We start from the raw sequence: 19159 nt of genomic DNA, 5'->3' as shown, positions 1-19159 counted from the left end.
CGGTTTCCCCTGTGCTAACTAAAAGCAACTGCTCACGTGTCAGAGAGGTGTGTTGGAGCTATCCCGTTTACTGTTTTATAGGCAAAGATTAAGATTTTAGAATCAATCCTAATAACCTCCATACAGGGAACCAGTGATTAGAATTAGGATTCACACAGTCAAGATGTTTATGCCGCCTAAGCACAAATACTTATGATGAGTCTTTTTGCATTAAATACATTTGTATTTGCTTGTGATGAATGTGTCCAATTACAAAAATCTAGAGACCTTAGTCCAGTTGGTCGAAGAAATACTTCTTTTTTCCCCCCTTTGTCTTAACAGAAGGAATTTAGAAGTCTTATTGTTGTAGCTGATCTAACTCTTAACTGCTGGATACTTTTTTGTGAAAGTGCACTAGACTTTATCATCATACTGTTTTTCACATATAACCCATATATTCACATGAATGTAATATTACTTAATACGATGGAAATAAGTACATACTAATACTACCTCAATGCTTTTTGAATGATAATACTTTACCCTTCTTCCTTTGTCCTGAAGAGATGAAAATGGCGGTCTTGATCGAATCAAATCTTCATGCAATGCCCATTTTTAACCATTTAGTGCTACACTGACTTCATTATCCAAATCCATTATTCAGTCTGATTAATGGCTCATACATTTGTTTCGCTCTGCTCTCATTATAAAAGCATAAACTCTTGCCTGTTCTAAGGCTGACATTCCTCTTACTTTTCCCACTTTGTTTTGACATTTTTGGTCACAGTGCTGAATATATGAGCATGTTTTATTGGACCTTCATCCAATAAATGACAGGACACAACAAGTACAGCTCAACTTTTATTCGTTCTTAATATCAGAAAATCACAATTATGTATTTAAATATGAAGACAGAAAATAAGATATAACACACAGAGGAATTAAGTTGACAATATTTTGTTTTATGCATTTTTCATCAAACAAAAAGTGTATTGAGAGTAACCTCAATGATATTTAAACAGTACAATATGGAAAAGGATAAACAGCTTTATAATAGTAGTGTATTTTAAACTAAGTGGATATCAAATAAAGTTTAAAAAAATAATCTTACCATTACAAAGTTTAAAAAACTGTAATGTAGCCAATATCATGCTGTTAATCATTTATGAAAGGGGGTTTTTCTTCAAAAAATATTTAAGAAGTTCAGACATCTACTATATACATTTATTTTACAATCACAGGCAACATAGTCAGTTTAACCATTGAAAGCAGCCTTGTATCTGAATCCCTAATTATCAGCTTATGAGTTAGTATACAATTGTGCTTTAGAGCTTTAACTTTGCCTGTGCTCCCAAATTCACACTCAGACTTGTTGACATGTACTAATTCAATATTCAATATCATAAATACATTTTTCTTTTATTGAGACCAGTCTTGCTCCTCACTGACAGCATTGAGAGAGCTCTGGGTGCAGCAGAGCAGTTAAAAGTTAACATTGGTAGTCATACAGTGTAGTATCATACTAAAAAGGTTACTTACAACATACATATACTTACAACTTCCCAAAATCCTTCATGAAACAGCACATACCAGACCATGTAAAATATTAACAGGGTTTAGCTTTGACTGAAATGTTTTAATTATACCACAGTCAACTAAGCCAGGTGATTACTTTTCAGATATCTTTCATATATTTCTTATATTTTATTGTTTTAGCACATACAGTATGTGTCTGTAAGTAAAACATTTAGTATGACAATTACTACTGTATATGTTCCAGTTGGAGTTCAAATCCCCTCATCAGGACTTCACTTAAAATGTTGGATTGTGTTACACAGTGATGATGGTCTGGAAGACTGAATAATATCATCCAAGGCTGCGGTGCACTTTATGAACGTGGTTCATTATTATGGTACAACCTTTTATTTTCCTTTCAAGCTACCTAGTACTCTACCACTGAGCCTGCAAGGTGCTCAAGAGTAGAAAGTAAGCACACTCTTGTGGTTTCCTCTAATGAGCAGGGTGGGTGGGAGGTCCTGTGTGAGAACTTCCAGCCAGGCCATGTAGAGGTGATCAGAGACAGACCCTTTACGGGCAATTGGCATGCTCCTGCAAAGGGTGAGAGCGTATGTTACACTTTTTCATTCCTCACACAATTAAGCTTGCGGTGGTTCAATGTAACTCAGGCAACAGTTGCTTATACTTACACAATGACCAGATTAGCTGATTTGGAGTGTTCCTGAAGCAACTCATTCAGTCGTATCTGGAGGTTGGTCTGTAAAACAGCAGTAGTTATCATTTATCAATGATTACCAACCCACTTCTGTTATTTAAAGTATCACCTCCAAACCAAAGTAATACAAAATAATATCAACGCTATATTTAAAGTCCTAACTGCAAGTTTGTGGTTTTACCTTCTCCTCGAATGTTGACAGCTCTTCGTCAGTGATTTTCCAGGTATGCTCCTTACGCATGGCTTCAGCCTGGGGGGTGTCTTTAGACCCCTCATGCAGACGGAAAGGCTCGATCATGTCCTCCAACTTCTTCATGCTGGAGGAAAGCAGATAAGAACATGAGCTGACTGTGGAAAATATTCATTTTTATCATATGATAAGATGATACTGTGAGGTGATTAAAGTTTACTATTGCTACTGCACCATCTGGCATCTGGTTACCTGTTCGAGCTGGGTCTGACGTGGAGGTCATCAATGACAATGATCTCAGTGTAGGTAATTCTGAATTTCTCCAAGAGGGACTTCATCCTGCAAGACAGATAATGACACATTGATTTACTTACATATAAATGTTTATGTTTAATGTTTTTTATTTAATGCTAAAGAACAGCTGCATGCTGTTGGTTCATGAATTTTCATGTCTGCATATTATGCTGCCAATTAATTTTCCCTAATTTAACTTCCCCCCGATTAAGCTGTAATTGATATTGAAACTTTTTTTTTTCTTTTACTCACTCCTGTTTATCCACTTCACTGCGTCCCGGCTCCCCTGCAATGAAGATCCTTAATTTACTGTCCTTCCACTTCTTCCTGGTGGTGAGGATGTAGGGGAGCAGAAGGGTAAGACCTGAGAGGTAGTGGGAAAGAAGCAGTTTTTATTGTAAACCCAAATAAATAGGATAGGATTATCTGTACATTTCACCTGTAATGTTTTTTGCACATGCCATTTTATCTCTATTAATATGTCAGCAGGCGATCTCAACAATGAAATTTGTAGGAGAGCTCAAGCTTGAATGAGGACACAATTGATTTAGTTCTGGTGGTGATCCAGATCTAGTATTTCTGCTATTAGATGATTACTGAAACCAAATTGAGTGTTTTAAAAGTTGTGAAATAATTTAATTTTTGTACAGAGGTAACAGCAATTTGCATATTGCTAACTACTTCAAGTTAACCATCTTTTCTCTTTTTGGAGGGGTTTATTTCCTCAAGTGTTTTTTGTTAGAATTCTTCAATCCGTGGTTGTCTGCATTATTATCAGGGAGTTGGAATATAATGGTAAGGTACATAAGAAAAGGCTGCCTCGGGGAAGCAACACCCACCTCCATCGTCAAACAGCCACCACACATCAATGGTGCCTTTAGGCTGTTTCTTCTTGAACTGAGCACTGGCCTCCATCAGCCTCTCATTCATCTTGGCAACCTGCGGGGGTGGAGGACCGCACACTGACACTGAAAGAAATAGAAAAAGGTAGGAGAAATGAGAACCGGATGAGAGAGAAGCAGTGGGAGGGAATACATCAGAGCATGGAGAGTTAAGTTGGATGGGGAAACTAGCGCAAACCAACATTAAGAGCTGACTCTACATCAGCAGGAACAGCCATCTCTCAGGTCTAATGTTCCAATGAGTGGGACGCAGATTGCATACTAACAACCACTGCTGTCTTGCCAAGATGCAGCTCACTGGTGTGTGTGTGTGATGTAGAGACAGAGACAGATTGAGTGAGAGGTAAGCAAGAACCCTCTGCTGTCTGCTTTAAGAGCCTGCTCTTGAGAGATGCTTTTCAAACTGGAACCAAAGCGACCATATTATTGGATTACACCCTCAGAGACATCTTTAGTATGAGCGTTTGATTTAATTATATCTCAATGGGAGTGTGGAGAAGTTTCCAAAAAAGATGTGTGCCATTGATTTCATTTGTTAAATGTATGTTATTTTATTCTTTGGATCAGTGGAAATGTGAGACTGTGTGTGTGTGTGTGTGTGTGTGTGTGTGTGTGTGTGTGTGTGTGTGTGTGTGTGTGTGTGTGTGTGTGTGTGTGTGTGTGTGTGTGTCCTCTTTGCACATATTTAAAGATCATACTAATCTATTGATGCAACCTTTAGAATCTGTGTGCTTTACATAGCTTATGAGTCTCTCTTTAATGTGAGGTAGGACTGTAACTGAGACAAATAAGTGTTGATACCTCTGGTGGTGAGCACTTGCTGAGAGGAATTTCTGGACTTCCTGAACATTCCTTTGGATTTCTTTCCATTCATGTCAGTCTCAAGTGATTGTTGCTCCTTCGCTGCCTTCATCATCTCCTCTGAAAGACACAATCACATTTCCAGTTCAGAATAAACATATTGTGGTGGGTGTGTGTTACATTGGTTAGGATTCTCTTAGTTAAGTGCAGATATCTGTTAAGGCAGAAAAGCTATAAACTGATTTTTATTATTATTAGCATTTATTTTTATCAGCTTATCATTTAACTACCTGACCTTCATAAATACTTTGTAATCTATAGAGCAAAGTACCCTGTCCTATCAGTTATTTTATTATCGTCAATGACTGTGGAATAAAAGTCAACATCTTGCAGCAGTGGTGTGTTTTCTTATTCTTTAGCAGCTTAAAATTGTCTTGTCATCTCAGGTTAGCTACTCTTATCTCTGTATTCAGAAATTATCTTAAGACCTATGTTAACTAATTGTTTTTTCTTTTTCTTTTTTTCTTTCTTAATTGTGATTCAGCCTTTTCTTCTCTGCATAACTTTCATATTCATGTCTGATTCTTTTACTGTGAGTTTACTTCATTTATGTTTTTCTACTATGTTGGCTGCTCCAAATATTTAATGCTGCTCTTTTAAAGCCACTTCCAGTCATTTTGTTTTGTCTTCATAACGATGTCCTGTAGATTAAAGCACATAGCCTGAGTAATGTTTCATACTGACCTTCTGCTTCGACAAGGTGTGACAGATCAAGTCCCTGGTCCATCCTCAACACCACTGTTCCATACTCAAAGTCAAATGCGTCACTGTCAGAAAAAGGAAGAAGCACAAGAACCAGTTTAAAGAAAATACCTCCTACTTGTGCTTAATTATTGGTTACAAAAATGTTTATGTATGCATTTATATGAGTATTTATTTGTTACTTACTGCAGCACTCCCACATAAGTCATCAAATCCTCTGTGCCTGAAGCCCTCCAGTTTTTCTTGAAGCCCATCATCAGTATGTTAGGCTTCATACGACCAAGCCCAGAAGCCTTTAAGAGCACAACACCCATAGCATAAAGATATAACTCAAAAACAGAATGAACTGCTTACTGAAGAAACACAGGCACCATGTTACCCTGCAGTGGTATAAATCTGATGTCCTCATTAATTAGAGAAGAAAAAAAAACAAATCTCTAAAAAGATTCAAAATGTTCCAGACAAGGAGGCTGTGAAGCTGTTTTACTGCCAGAAATTATGACCAATCACTCTCCAAATCTTTGTGTCTACAGGGACTCATCCAATTCAGTGTTAATCAATTATAGCTTTTAATCTGCTGTGCTGTTTGAAGTAAGCAGTCCTGACAATGAACCCAGGCCTTATCTCAACTTTGCGATAGCCAGAGCCAAAAGAATGTTTTCCTGCTCTTCATTAATTATCTCCTCCTCTGGCCAGATCCTTAAGACAAGTCCAGACCAGAGTCAGATTCTCAGTGTTGAGAGGAAGAACTTGATCAATAAAAAGTGTTCCTGCTGTGTTGCAAACTCTCAGGTTATTCATTAAACAAGTAGATCCCTCTCAGTTGTTTTTTTTCTTTTTAGTTAAAGAACAGTTATATATATATAAAACAGTATATCATAACCACACTGACCTGCAGCAGGCTTTCAGTCCCTTCCCTGAATTTGTTGCAGGCCACAGCAGCGTAAAATGCCTTGCGTTTGGTTTTCCTCAGCCACTGCTGGTTCTTCTCCATGCCAGCATTCATTTCTTCAAGGGCCTCTGATCTCGGGCCCTGGAGAGGTCAAAACATTCATTATATCATTATATCAACAGCTGTGTGTTTGTGTTGGTGTGAGTGTGTATGAGAGAAAAGAGTTCCCACACACTACCTCTACCCTTTTCCTATCCATAAAACACAACTGACCCTAAACCTTCGTCTCAAGGTTGGCATTTTCCTCATCCCTCCTTGATATTCCCTTGAATATATACTGCATGTGAAGTCAATTTAAATTGGCTTGATGTGTAAATCTCAATTTGAATTGGAGGGTGATATAGAATACAATATAATCTTACCACAAACACATCACAGGTGATACAAAGTCCATAGTTTTTTGAAATGGAGTGAGCCAGGTCTAGGAGAGCTGGCCTGGACCGTGCCGAACCTGTCAATGCTAAAATCTGAGGCCTGAGAAAAGAACAGCAATATGGTACAATGTCACTCAGTATTTGGACAGTCTGAAAATGTCTTTTTGTTTAATATTTTGGTGTTATATATCATAATGCCAAGAACATCTTTTTTCAAGTTCTGTTTTGAACGATATATTTGCACTGATGCATTGCACATTTTTACCTGAAGTTCTTGACATGATCATCTATTCCAGTTAGTGACAGAGCATTGCCAACTGCACTCACAAATGTCACTGCCTGTGTGGATGAACCCCAGTTTACATCTGGTGAAAACAGAAGAGTCATAACAAGTGAGTCATAAGATATCAACGGGTATCATGAATGTACCGCCAAACACATGAACATATACCAACAGCTCACCTGGCTTCTTGACTGTCACATAAATGTAGAGAAGGATTTCAATGCCGTATGTGAGGAGTGCAGCCCACCAGTTGATAACAAACATAACGGCACAGCAGAGCACTGCACCCACCAGAGATAGCCACATGTTGTAGTATTTATATGCTGGTCTCCAACCTAGGAAAGGCACAACAGCAGAAAGACTGCAGTCAGTAAATGCAAACTGAAAAAAGAAATCATTAAAAGTAACATGTTGGTTTGATTCTTAATATCTTACTTTAGTTTTTATTATCGAATGTAACTTAAGTTTTTTAGGAAACTTGTCTTAATATATTCACATTCATTTACATCACTCCTGACCCACCTGGAGACTTGGCGTAGGATGCGTGGAAACAGGAGAAATTGATGAGAGCATAAGATGCCAAGAAGAAGTTTGAGATGATAGGAGCAATGATGTTCAGGTTACCTAAAGAAACAAACATTTATAATAAACCCATTCAGAATCACATTGGAATTCACCTTTTTATAATGCATAAAAGTTTGCTAACTGGATAACAATAAACACAATGTCACCTTTTTAAAGAAACACAAAAAATATTAACATAACATAAAGAATAAGATGTTAGTTGTTATAATGATATTATGGCCACATCATGATAAATAACTGAACTGACCGATGAGAATGAAGCCCACAGAAATAATGAAAGTGAGGATGTATCCAGGGATTGGCTCGTTGTTCTTGCCATATCCCTTAGCAAAGAAGTGCAGGGCCTTGTAGATGTTGTCTTTACACAGTGCCTGAGGAAAGACAGACATTGGTTTTCAGGGGTTAGGAGCTGCAATATAGTTAAATCTCAGTTGAGAGCCATTTTAAAATGTAGCTTTGCATTTCCAATGCATTTAGAAAACTGTTTGGAAGTACTGACCTGGAAGACTTTGGGAGCACTGACAAGGGAAGCCAGGGCTGATGAAAGGGTGGCTGAGAACGTTCCAGCAATGATGAGGGGACCAAATCCAGATACCATGGTCATCACCTGACCCAGAGGTGAAGAAAGGAGAGCGTGAGAGATGAAAAAGGAAAAAAACTCTTAAATGCAAATTAGAGTTTGAAGGCTGTTTACCTGGAAGTTGTTCATTGAGCCAAATTTGCAGGATTTTTGTGCGCAGGAGGAGAAATCATAGCCGAGCTCACAAGCAGCGACTGCTGAACTATTGCTGCAATCAAAAGCGCCAGTGATGTTGTTCAATGTACTTCCTGTGGCATCTCGGACAACGCAGGCAGCTGAACAATTAGAGAGATATACAGATTAGGAATTTTAAAAAGTCTAATAACCAACCTCACAGACATGGAACATTTTCCAATGTTTGTATGTCACATCAACAAATTTGTTATCTTGCTTTTACAGCTGAATTTGTCTAAATCATGTCCAACAGTGTTTAACAAAGGTAACTTTTTTAAATTATGAGAGTCATAAATGTGAAATTACTGACGTTTTAGGAGTTACACATCAAGGATTAATGTACTTACAGACAGAAAGGGCAACAGCCAGGTAGGTGATACCTGTGATTAAGATTGCCAACAGGGTACCTTTAGGTATGGCTGCTTGAGCATCCTATAAAATAGCAGATATTTGTTAGTAAAGTTCATATTCCACTCTGTTACTGTATTTAAAATATATTGAAAAACTTTACATTAATGAATCAAGTAAATGTGTTTCCTATACACGTTTCACTCAGCATATAAAAACCGCCCCCAAAAAACCCTGTGGTGTTTCAGTTCTGCTTCCATCCTATTGTTTAGAAACCAATGTAAAGAGGCAGCTAATGATTCCTAAACATTATTCTTATGCAATAATATCTGTATGAGAAAGTTACCCGCAAGTCTCCAGAGATGTTGGCTCCAGCCAGGATCCCAGTTGCAGCAGGGAAAAAGATGGAAAACACTGTGAAAAAATTCTCACCATTTCGAAACTGTGGACCGAAATTCTCTAAGAAGATATTCGCTGTGAAGAATGACAAATGGAGAGAAAGGGAGAAAATAAAGTTAACTTGAGTCCAATCTTTTTTTAGGTACATTTCTGTTTTTTGGGGTTTATTTTTGTTTTGTTTTTTACAGGTCAATAGTATCCTTACATTGATAATTAAAGAAGCCTTCGGATTTCTTCTCAGCAGTTGCAGGAATGAACGTTCCCACAAATACGTTCACTATGGCTACCAGCAAGATAACGAGAAGAACAATCTGTGCCTGTGGGGAGATAAGAATTAAATGGATTAAATAAATTAAATAAATTATAGTTGGATGTTTTAATACAACAATCCCAAAGACTAGCAAACAACCAGCATGATGTGCATCTAACCTTGGCCTCCCATTCCATTCCAGCAACTGATATGCCCAGCAGAAAAACCACTGTAATGACTCCGACAATTCTGATGTCATTCAATGGGTCCACCATAAGAAGATCATGTTCCTGAGTATGACAGAAAGAGGAATGGGTGTTCAGTTAAATGTCTGGGAATGAGCGATTCCCTCAACTCCTGATCATTATGACGTCATACACACCACGAGCAATTCGACCACCGTCTCAGCAAATCCCACCACATACATAGCTACAGCCACTGCGTTGGCAAAGGCAAAAATCAGACCAATTGACCCGCCAAACTCTGGTCCCAAACTGCGAGATATCAAGTAGTAGGCTCCTCCTAAAAATGACAAAACACATTCATACAACAGTGGATGATTAATAACCATATCACAGATTCATTGATTTTGTGTCAGGACAAGTTAAGTAGGTCGTAAAACACAGAAGTGTCATTCAGGTGCAGTTTTGAACCTTGTGTCTTTACACAAACTATCTTCCTGGTCATTCCGTTCTCTCAGTAAAAGATTTTATGTCAGAATTAGCTCAGACTATATAAATGTATGAATAATTTTTAAACTGTTGGTGCCAGTGACAGACACAGATTCTGTTGCTGAGTATGTGATACAAGTGGCTGCATTGAAATGCCTTCAAATAAGGTAGGTCAAGTTTGACTGCAGTTATTAAGTCTCTTCTACATATCTGCATATGAAGATGTCTCAACATGTAAGTTGACAATGCATTGACTTACCTCCTCTGACCACACCGTTAGTGCAAATGGCTGACATGGAAAGGCCAGTAATGGTGGTCACCACACAGCTCAGAGCGATAACCACAATTCCCAGACCTGAAATTCACACATGTAACAGTTCAAAATAGTTGTTTTTCCAACCATTTGGGGATTTCATTTTGGTGATCAGTCATTAAACATCTTGATTGTTAAATGAAACCCTCCTCCCCAGAGTCATATTTAAACACAGTGAGAGTGAAAGTCCCAGAGGAGCCTTGAGGCTCCAAGTTACGGCCGTCTGCTGAACCTGCTCTGCCTACTGTCTGTGGCTTTCTCTGCTTCTCAAAACCATTTAGTTACGCCGCCTGAACAAAAGCTGGTGCTGATCGATAGGCTATTAAGCAATGAACACACTCATGAAGCCATTCACACAATTTCCTCTTTCTCTCTACTTGTTACAGCAACACACACACACATACACACACACACACACACACACACACACACACACACAGTGTTTGTAGAAGTTTGGCTCAGCAACATCAGCAAGTTTTGATCATTAAAGGGACTCAGAAAAGTTAGTTCAGTTGAATTTGCCTCAATTTAATACTCCCTGCTAATGAGTGTACTATAATCCCTTAATTGTCCCTAGCCCAGAGAATTGCTGCCAACACCACTCCTGATTTGTTGTCAAAGTGCAGACATGTAGGATCTGGCTGCTGTTGCCCCATACAACACAATCAACTTGAAAATAACTCTGGTTCACAGATGGAGAGGAGCTTGACTGACAGGTAGACTCAATCAAGTCAAATCAATTGTGCGTGTGTGTGGTTCTGGAGCTGCAACGATTAGTCAATTAATCAATTAGTTTCCAACTATTACATAACTCGCATATAGATAAATAAATAAATGGCATATAGAGAAATTGACTTTGCAGAAATGGAATATAATATTCACAAGTGTGTTTTAATTAGTGTATAATCATCTACATGCTTGAAAGGGAGGGGTCAGGGGAGAGCTATTCAGTTGGCTGCAATCTATGACTTCATTGCTGGATGCCCCCAAAGTCTACACACTGGTTCTTTACGCATATATACAGAAAGAATTGAAAGAAGGTATCCATGGGTGGAAAAAGCAAATTACAAAAAATTAACAAACAGATTAGGCAGTCTGTTGAAATACAAAATACATCCAAGAGCCCCCACGCTGTGTCCCTGTGTGTCCCAACTGAACAACATGTGCTGTGTCTCTGTCTCACTCACCCCAGCCTGCCTGACCAAACACCCAGGACAGACGGATGAAGAGCATCACACCCCAGATGTTCAGCATGCATCTCACCTGTGAAAGACAACAACAATTAAAGCTCTAAGTCTTAAGTTAAGGTCATTGTTTTTATTGAGTACAGTAGCATACCAATGATGTAACTCTGGACTACACTTCAAACAACACTGAACTGGTTGTCAGAACCATGGTTACAATTTCAATGACAAACCAGAGCATCTGTAACCCAATTAAAAAGACAGAACAAAACATCATTAAGGGACTTTTCTAATCTACTTGCCAGCATCATAAATGATCAACCAGCAGCTCTTCAGCAAATGCAAATTACTCCCAGACTCTGGTCTTGGAAACCCCTCTTGGCCCTGCTGTGTTATAGAGACACATGGAGCCTCTACTTGCCAGGTCACAGTTATGCAGAGTGACCCTGCCTCTATAAAGCAGAGGGAGCCCATCATGACCTGACATAACTCACCAAGACACCCCTTATCCAGCCAAACTTTACTGCTCCTTTGTCGCTGACAATGGGATCGGCAGATTCCACATCGTCAGAGGGGGTCCCGTCACTCCCCTCACCACTGTCCTGAACAGTGTCTGGCACAGAGATTGCTCCATTCTGTTGGGAAAACAGAAAAAAAAGAGAAACATGTAAATTCATCTTAAAAGCTGTAAACAGGATACATCCATGTGAATCTGCCTTTATCATTTATTATGATGTCACTGTCTGGAGCAAAGTCAGTGTTTTCTGAGCTCACAGGAGGTACAAGCTGTCTTTTCATGTGGGACGTATATTTGGCTTTCTCTCTCCTTGTCTGCAAAGCACATGAGAACTTAAAGAAATAGAAGAGACCATGTGTTTTGATTTTGGATGAAGATTGATAAAACATGTGCAGTGCAGATTACACAGGTGTGTGTCTGTTCTTAGAAACTGAGGGGGAAAAAAGGGAGAACAAGACAAACCTTATTTTAACTTTCTATGAAGATGGATACTGACTGTTAAATGACTCTCCAGCCTGATGCTTATGCTCCAACATCTGATTTAGTGTAGACTCTCAGATGCATTTCATTACCAAGTTGTAGCCTTTGATTACAGTGGCATGGAGTTTGCCATCACAGCAAATTACCATAATGAGAACAACAAAAGTATGAGTCAGCTGTGTTTTGTCAGGTAATGTGGGCTTGGCGTCAGCAATGTGTTGCAACTAATTTTGTATACTTCCAGATGCATTTCAGGATTCTTCCCACCAGCAATTGGTCAAGATCTTTTTGTCAAGAAAACCGACAAGGTGATAGATGACCTTACACATTTGCACCATATCTTGAAATATGTCTTTCTTTTATTGTTTATTTCTGGAAAAGGCTGCTAAAAGATCTGTGATTTTTCTCAAAGCACTGTTAAAACAGGAAGTTCATGTAATTCTAATCAAGGTCTGCCTCCCTATAAAAGACAAATTACTCCTAACCCCATCTCTTTTGCAACACAAGGCAGTATAACAATCTAATAAAATGCACTAAAAGTCTTAAGTATGTCAAGCGTCTAGCTCCAGAAATAACATTCAGTGTGTTTGTAGTTTCACAAGCCTTTAGTTAAAGAGATAACGACTGACCTGTGGACAGTGCCAGTGATGGCACCGTGTTACTGATGTTTGAATGATTAAACAACTGTAAAACATCTCATTTCATTCTTTTTTGAATCTGCGTAGCTCAGGAGCAGGAAAGGCGGTTTGAACAAAGCATACTGTTTCAAAATCAGTGACTTGAGACTTTGGGTCTCAAGGAGAAAAATAGGTGTCAACTACTTTCTGCAGAAGGTGAGGTGAAGGACAAACAGGTGCAACACAAGAGAGAAAACAATACAGATCTAGCATTGCATGAAAAACAGACAGACCTGAAAAGATCATAAGTGATAATGAAATGTATCAGTCATATTTCCAACTTTAACATCACCTCTTTGTGTCTCTCACACACATGTGCACTCACCTTCTGAAAGACATCGTGGAGCTCCTGAAGGGAAGGTCGCACAGCCCGGTGACCACTCACACTGCCTGCATTACGATAGAAGTTAATGTTGGGCACTCTGTCCAAAGTGTCATGACCAAAAGCACTGACCACCGAGGGCCGCACAGTCCGGTTTTCCCCATTAGATAAGTTGGTCTCCTCATAGACAGGAGGATCACCCAGTATCGCATCAAAAGCAGGGTTTTCATACTCCCCCTGGCTAGACTTGAGCCTCTCCATCAGGAAAGCTGAATGAGATTCTCAGATTTAAACAGTCAGCTTTAAAACAGCAGTGTTGGTCTTAAGTCTTCAGTCATCCAACAATGTTTTAAAAGAGCAGCGCACTGCATCAACTGGTGTGGTTATCCTTGTTTATTGATATGTAGACTACTAAGATATCCTCTGCTACTCTGAGCTTCCTGTACATTGGCTCAGTTTGTCTCAAATGGCCCTCTTTTTATATCCTATGTCTCAGGGTCATACACTGGCTGTCAGCTATTGGCTAACTCTCTGGATCAACCCTCAGAAATCTGGACAAGGGGTGTCAGATATGTCCTTGCTCCATCCGAAGGGACACAAAGACATTGCTTAACGATTAACCAAGTCATAAACACCAAACGAGAGATAAAGGTGCTCATTGCCTGAGTTCTGGAGAATTGATTACTAATATTATTGTCTGAAGTGCAGGGTAACAGCACACGTTGTTCTGTGGTTGCAGTTTATGGGGCTATGTGTAGTATTTCCTCAGACCAACGACCTCTTTGGATGAATCATCGGGAAACATCCATATGGAAGTTTCCACTTAAGGAGAACCCACATAATGAAACAAAATGTTCAAGGTTACAGATCCGTAATGGTATGTATTACTGTGGTTGATAAAGATAAAGAGGAAACATATAAATTACATATGGGATATATAATCAACAGGATATAATCAATATAACCAGTGTGATAACAAGCTGAAGATAAATATTCTAGTGACTTAAATGCTGGGCCCATAAAAGTCATATAAACTATTAATCAAATGCTATCAGTCACGATACTCTTTGTCACAAAGTGTTATGAAGGAAAGTTGGTGGATTGGCTGTAAGAGAAGAATGAAAGTTAATATGAGACTATGAATTACAGGAACATGCTTGAGGCACTTCTCTATGGCCACATGACTTCTGAAGTGCCTTTTAAAGGCCTCCTTACAGGTAAACTTCCTTATTACTGATATACCACAGTGATTTATGCACACTGTGAAAGGCAGGCTAATGACTCTAAATCTGACCTTGGCTGTATCACAAGTGAAGAAAAATACTTCAGCACGTGTTTTATGTGAAGATTGAAAGGGAGCAATCAATTGCACAATGCTTATCAGATTCGGAAAGTTGTTACTATTTTCTTGAAGAATTATACCATCTGAGTCATGCTGAGAAAAGAAAAATTTCCACATGGAATTAAATGGCTCCTGCCACTCCACTCCTGCCTTTATTGCATTCTCACTCAGAATGCAAGGCATAAATTCAATTGCTAATGGCGACATTAATCCTGTCACATGTTCCTTGTCAGATTATTTTGTTTTAAAATACAACAAAGTCTAATTTTATGCTGCATTGCACTCATGTTAGTGCAGTTAGAGATCCTCAGGCACTACTGACTCTACCACACTCTGGACTTTAAGGTGATTCCTTTTTTATTATCAGGGGTGCTAGACTTTTGTCTGCTCTGCTTGAGTAAATTCAGAGTCTGCAGGTCTCCTCAGAGAACTGTTGATCCTCTATGGCATCTATGGCCAGCATATGCACTTGCTGATGCTTATGCTCCAATTTGTATGGACTACATGAGAAGAGGCAAAGCAATCTGCACTCTACTTGATGTCCAAAGGAAGAGGCAGGGGAAAAAAATCCCTCTGCAGCATTTATCAAACCTCGCACTGCTCTCTGCAACGTGAAAAAAAGTGATTAAATGCAAAAGTGCATACAGCAGCAGACAGGATTCTTACATCTTAAAGGGCTGAAATAATTAAACTTGGAGGAACCATATAGCTCATCTCAGCTTCTGGTCCAGTCAGTATATCCCTGGTAATTATATATATATACACGTATATCTGTCATAAAGAAAATGAAATATTTCCAATCAAACATGATCCACTCTTTGTTATAAAGAAATGTATGGAAATCAGATATATAAGACTTTCATCAAATTAATTATATCACCTGATCTGTCCTTACATGACAATACAATAATCCATTTTAGACCAAAACAAGCTATTCCAAAATGTACAAGAGACCATATGCACGATTAAGACTTTGCATATAGATCATCAGTCCCTGCTGACAGTATGGACTCAAGACTTCATACCTGCTGCACCGTAGTGTGCTCTGCCAGACAAAGATATACTGTGCATACATGTCTTTTCCTATGATTTTAAGTCAATTATTTCAATGGTGTCATAAATATTAAAATTGGAAAAACTCCATATGCATAGTAAATAAAAATATCTAAATATGGTTGATCCCATTTTATTTTACTTTATTCAATTATGTTAAAAATGTTAAGTTTAAAATTTGAATTGAAATTTGATATTTCTTTGGTATCCCAGAACTGAGTGGATTATGTCACTGTGCAAGTACAGTTCTTACAATAAAAAGTAAATTATTAAACATAACTGCTTAATAATCATTAATAACTTTTATAAAACATTATTCATGTTATGGTAGGTAATCACTGACCTATGCACCCATACAGGCCTGTGCAGATGATCATTATAAGGCCAAGCCTAAAATCTTGACAGGCTTAACTCAGGTATCATTTTGACAGACAAATCTCAGGCTTTAGATTTGACGTGAGGACATTTCAAAACATGAAGCAACCAATGCAAGCTTTTGACAAAGTGTAATATGATCTTGTCACCTCCGTCAGTATTTACAGCAGCAGTAGCAACAGTATTCTCTGATCGAACCACTAAAAAACTGTATTTGTGTTGTGCAAAAAAAGAAATTACCCTTCAATAAAGTCGTAGGCATAAAACACAGCCTTTTTAATTAATAACAGAACACATAAGCTACAAAATTCACCAGTTCACTGACCCGTCTCTTTATTTTTACTGCACTGAAAGTAGCATTAATTGTATATTACAGCAGTTTACTGTAGATAGCTTTGGTAATAGAAAGGCTATTTTATCTTCTGGCCGTATCACAAGGACATAGCTTCTGAGGTCCGAAGACCACAAGTAATAAAACTGATTGATAATCAGCAAAAGCTAAGGTTCATTTTTCAAATGACTCATTTGTATAGACTGACCCCTACATTATGTAACAAGGATTTTGAAAGTACTCAGCCTATATCCTACTTTTTGAAATTAGTGTCTTAATTACCACTTAACCTCAAAATAGAAATAAAATTAAAAATCACCAAAAGATAAACATTTCTAAATATCTTGACTATTCTGTTTACTGTCCAGTGCTTCACTCATCCACAAAAGATGAGTGCAGGAGTCTCAACTTTCAATGCAGCAAATGAAGAGAAAGTGATTTATGGTATAGACTTTACATATGTATGCAGTCAGGACAACACACGGCCTGATTGAACACTGAGATCTGAAAATACAATGCAACCCAAAGGTATTTGTCAAAATGTGACTAATTTACAACCCTTGTTAGAAGTTAGGTTCATTTTTCTTTTAAGGTTAGTGGGCTTGTAGGCTGGAGAGGAAAGGGGCAGTGTTTTTTTCCACTAAAAATAGATTTCAGATAAGGATGTCACATAGGTGACAGAGATAATGATGCAACAATGATTGCATTCCAGACAAATGATGTGTGTCAAGAGAGGTGTGCCCAGTGGCCTGGCCTCTAACTGTGAACCGACCACAGAGGAAAGACAGGTAGGCTCTGCAGAGCCTGTCTTATTACCAGACTGTCAATGGATGCTGGTGTGTATCGTTTTCTGTTGCTGCATTAGCTCCTTTCTCTCTCTAGATGATTGACGCACTTGCTCATACGTATCACAAACTCCTGTAAGAATTAACTCCTCTCAGTGTTACAGTTAACAGTTTTGATTAACCTCTTTTACTTCTAGTATTGTTCTTACACACCCTCTCAACCCCTCTCTGGTGCAGCAGTGATGTTGGACAATTCGATAGGACTGCCACAGTGTAAAAACGTATGCTTTGTCATTTAATATATTTGTTAAATGAATCTCACAAACATTATGTTTCATTTCATATGCTTCAAAAATTTCAATAAGATACCCATAAAGCACAGATTTGACCAACAATATTTTAAAGTGAAGAAATTCTATTTATTTCACATAATTGAATCAAATCTATATCAATGAGAAATCTCTACCACCAGCTGAGCAAGCAACAGGTCAGGAGACGTACTATCTGTCATCATGATATGCCACACACACGCTTGCGCGCACACACACACACATACACACGTATATACACAAACAGGTGCTCTAATGTTTCTAGATGAAGGCACATAAACCCATTGAAGGTCACAGTAAGGCAGATTCACAGCACTAAGGAGAAACCGTGGACCGTAAAAATTAGCAAAGGAACACTCAAGATTCAACCAGTCTGCCATGTTACAGATTCTCTGTCTAAGACTGTCCTGTCTTCCTCTGTCTGGAAAGAGGAGAGCAGGTGAGGATGGCTGAGGATGGCTGAGAAAAGGAGGAGAAAGATGTTCATGTGCAGTGCTGACAGACATCCCACCTCTATTTTCCATATGACCTTTTCCTCTGCAGACAGGTAGTGAGAGTTTCTCCTTGTCTTTAGAAAACTAGCAGCGCTAAGAGAGAGAGAAAGAGTCTTTCCTAGTTTCTAATCCTTTTTTCTCTTTAAAGTTCTTTGGCTTGATCGCATCAGCCAATCTTTAGACAGAATGCTTGACAGACAGAACAACTGACAGTCCATATATCAACATCATCATTTGTCTTTTCAGACAGATACTGTCAAAACGTAAACAGTTGTGTTATTTCTTTCACTTAGACATAGAATTTTGGCAACATACAGTATACCATCATTCAAAGACAGCAGCAGTACAAACTCTGAGAGTTGTTTTTGCATCATTTAGAAACAGTAACACCGTAATGTAAATCACAGTTTGTTCAGTTACCTTCAAAAACCAAGACACCATAGAAAGGACCAATCTGTACACACACACGCACACACACACAGCAGCAGCAGCAACAGCAGCAGCAGCAGCAGCAGCATCCCATTGAATCGCCAACAGATTGGATTTGATAAGTCCACACAAAGCACTAGTTTGACATAATACCCTGTATCCAGCCATATACATTCATTTGCAGAACAGCTCTGCTATGCAGATATGCAACCACTCTTTTTTCCCATTCTTAGTTCACATAAGGAATCATGTCCCTGAGTCTTCAAACTACGTCTGAATAATCCCACTGCACCACACCCTGTCGCACCAGTGTCCACTTCTTGGCGTTATCATCTACAGACATTCAACTTGCAGGTATGGGTTAAAGGGAGCTTCAGCCATTTTCATGTAATTTGATGAGCTGAAACGCACACCCACTGGCAGAAGGGCATAGAATATGACACAGCATCTGCCGCACACTCAGTCAGACACACACAACAACATATAGTCACATACAGTAGAGAGGTTCTACACTGGCTCTGAACTAACAGTGCAAAGACATTGAACAACATACACAGCTTCAGTCTCTTAGTTCAGTCCATCACAGAGAGATGTCTTAATGATGTGTCAGTGTCAGGTGCAAGGGCTTTATGGGACTGTGGCTTGGGTGTGTTTGCATGTGTGCAAGTGTGTTAGTGTGAATGTGAATGCAATTGTGTAAATATAGGCATTTCTGTTTGTGAGAACATCTATGGATGCGTCTGTCCCTGTG

The 19159-nt window shown here is 38.7% G+C and overlaps 1 protein-coding gene across 3 annotated transcripts; it reads right to left on the bottom strand.

Moving 5' to 3' along the window:
- Positions 1-1952: 1952 nt before the first annotated feature.
- Positions 1953-13664, bottom strand: slc12a1 (solute carrier family 12 member 1). 3 transcript variants are annotated; one of them, XM_053324346.1, is made up of 26 exons: positions 13268-13664; positions 11769-11909; positions 11278-11353; positions 10037-10132; positions 9489-9628; positions 9286-9396; positions 9062-9173; positions 8804-8931; positions 8457-8541; positions 8050-8210; positions 7855-7962; positions 7603-7726; positions 7293-7394; positions 6950-7105; positions 6753-6852; positions 6476-6587; positions 6054-6194; positions 5348-5454; positions 5144-5226; positions 4400-4519; positions 3536-3664; positions 2949-3060; positions 2655-2741; positions 2394-2529; positions 2187-2254; positions 1953-2088 (listed from the first exon to the last, which is right to left on the bottom strand). In XM_053324346.1, exons 1-26 carry the CDS (start codon positions 13529-13531, stop codon positions 1953-1955), a joined length of 3135 nt encoding a protein of 1044 aa, XP_053180321.1. In that variant the 5' UTR covers positions 13532-13664. The 3 variants fall into 3 exon arrangements, with proteins under 3 accessions (XP_053180321.1, XP_053180313.1, XP_053180329.1); XM_053324338.1 differs by having other exon boundaries at positions 13274-13664; XM_053324354.1 differs by having other exon boundaries at positions 3536-3658; positions 13274-13664.
- Between the last annotated feature and the right edge of the window lie 5495 nt (positions 13665-19159).

This window comes from Scomber japonicus, chromosome 1 (genome assembly GCF_027409825.1).
Source record: "Scomber japonicus isolate fScoJap1 chromosome 1, fScoJap1.pri, whole genome shotgun sequence".
Taxonomy (NCBI): Eukaryota; Metazoa; Chordata; class Actinopteri; order Scombriformes; family Scombridae; genus Scomber; species Scomber japonicus.
Note: the sequence above shows the minus strand (reverse complement) of the source record. Positions and strands in the feature narration are given on the sequence as shown.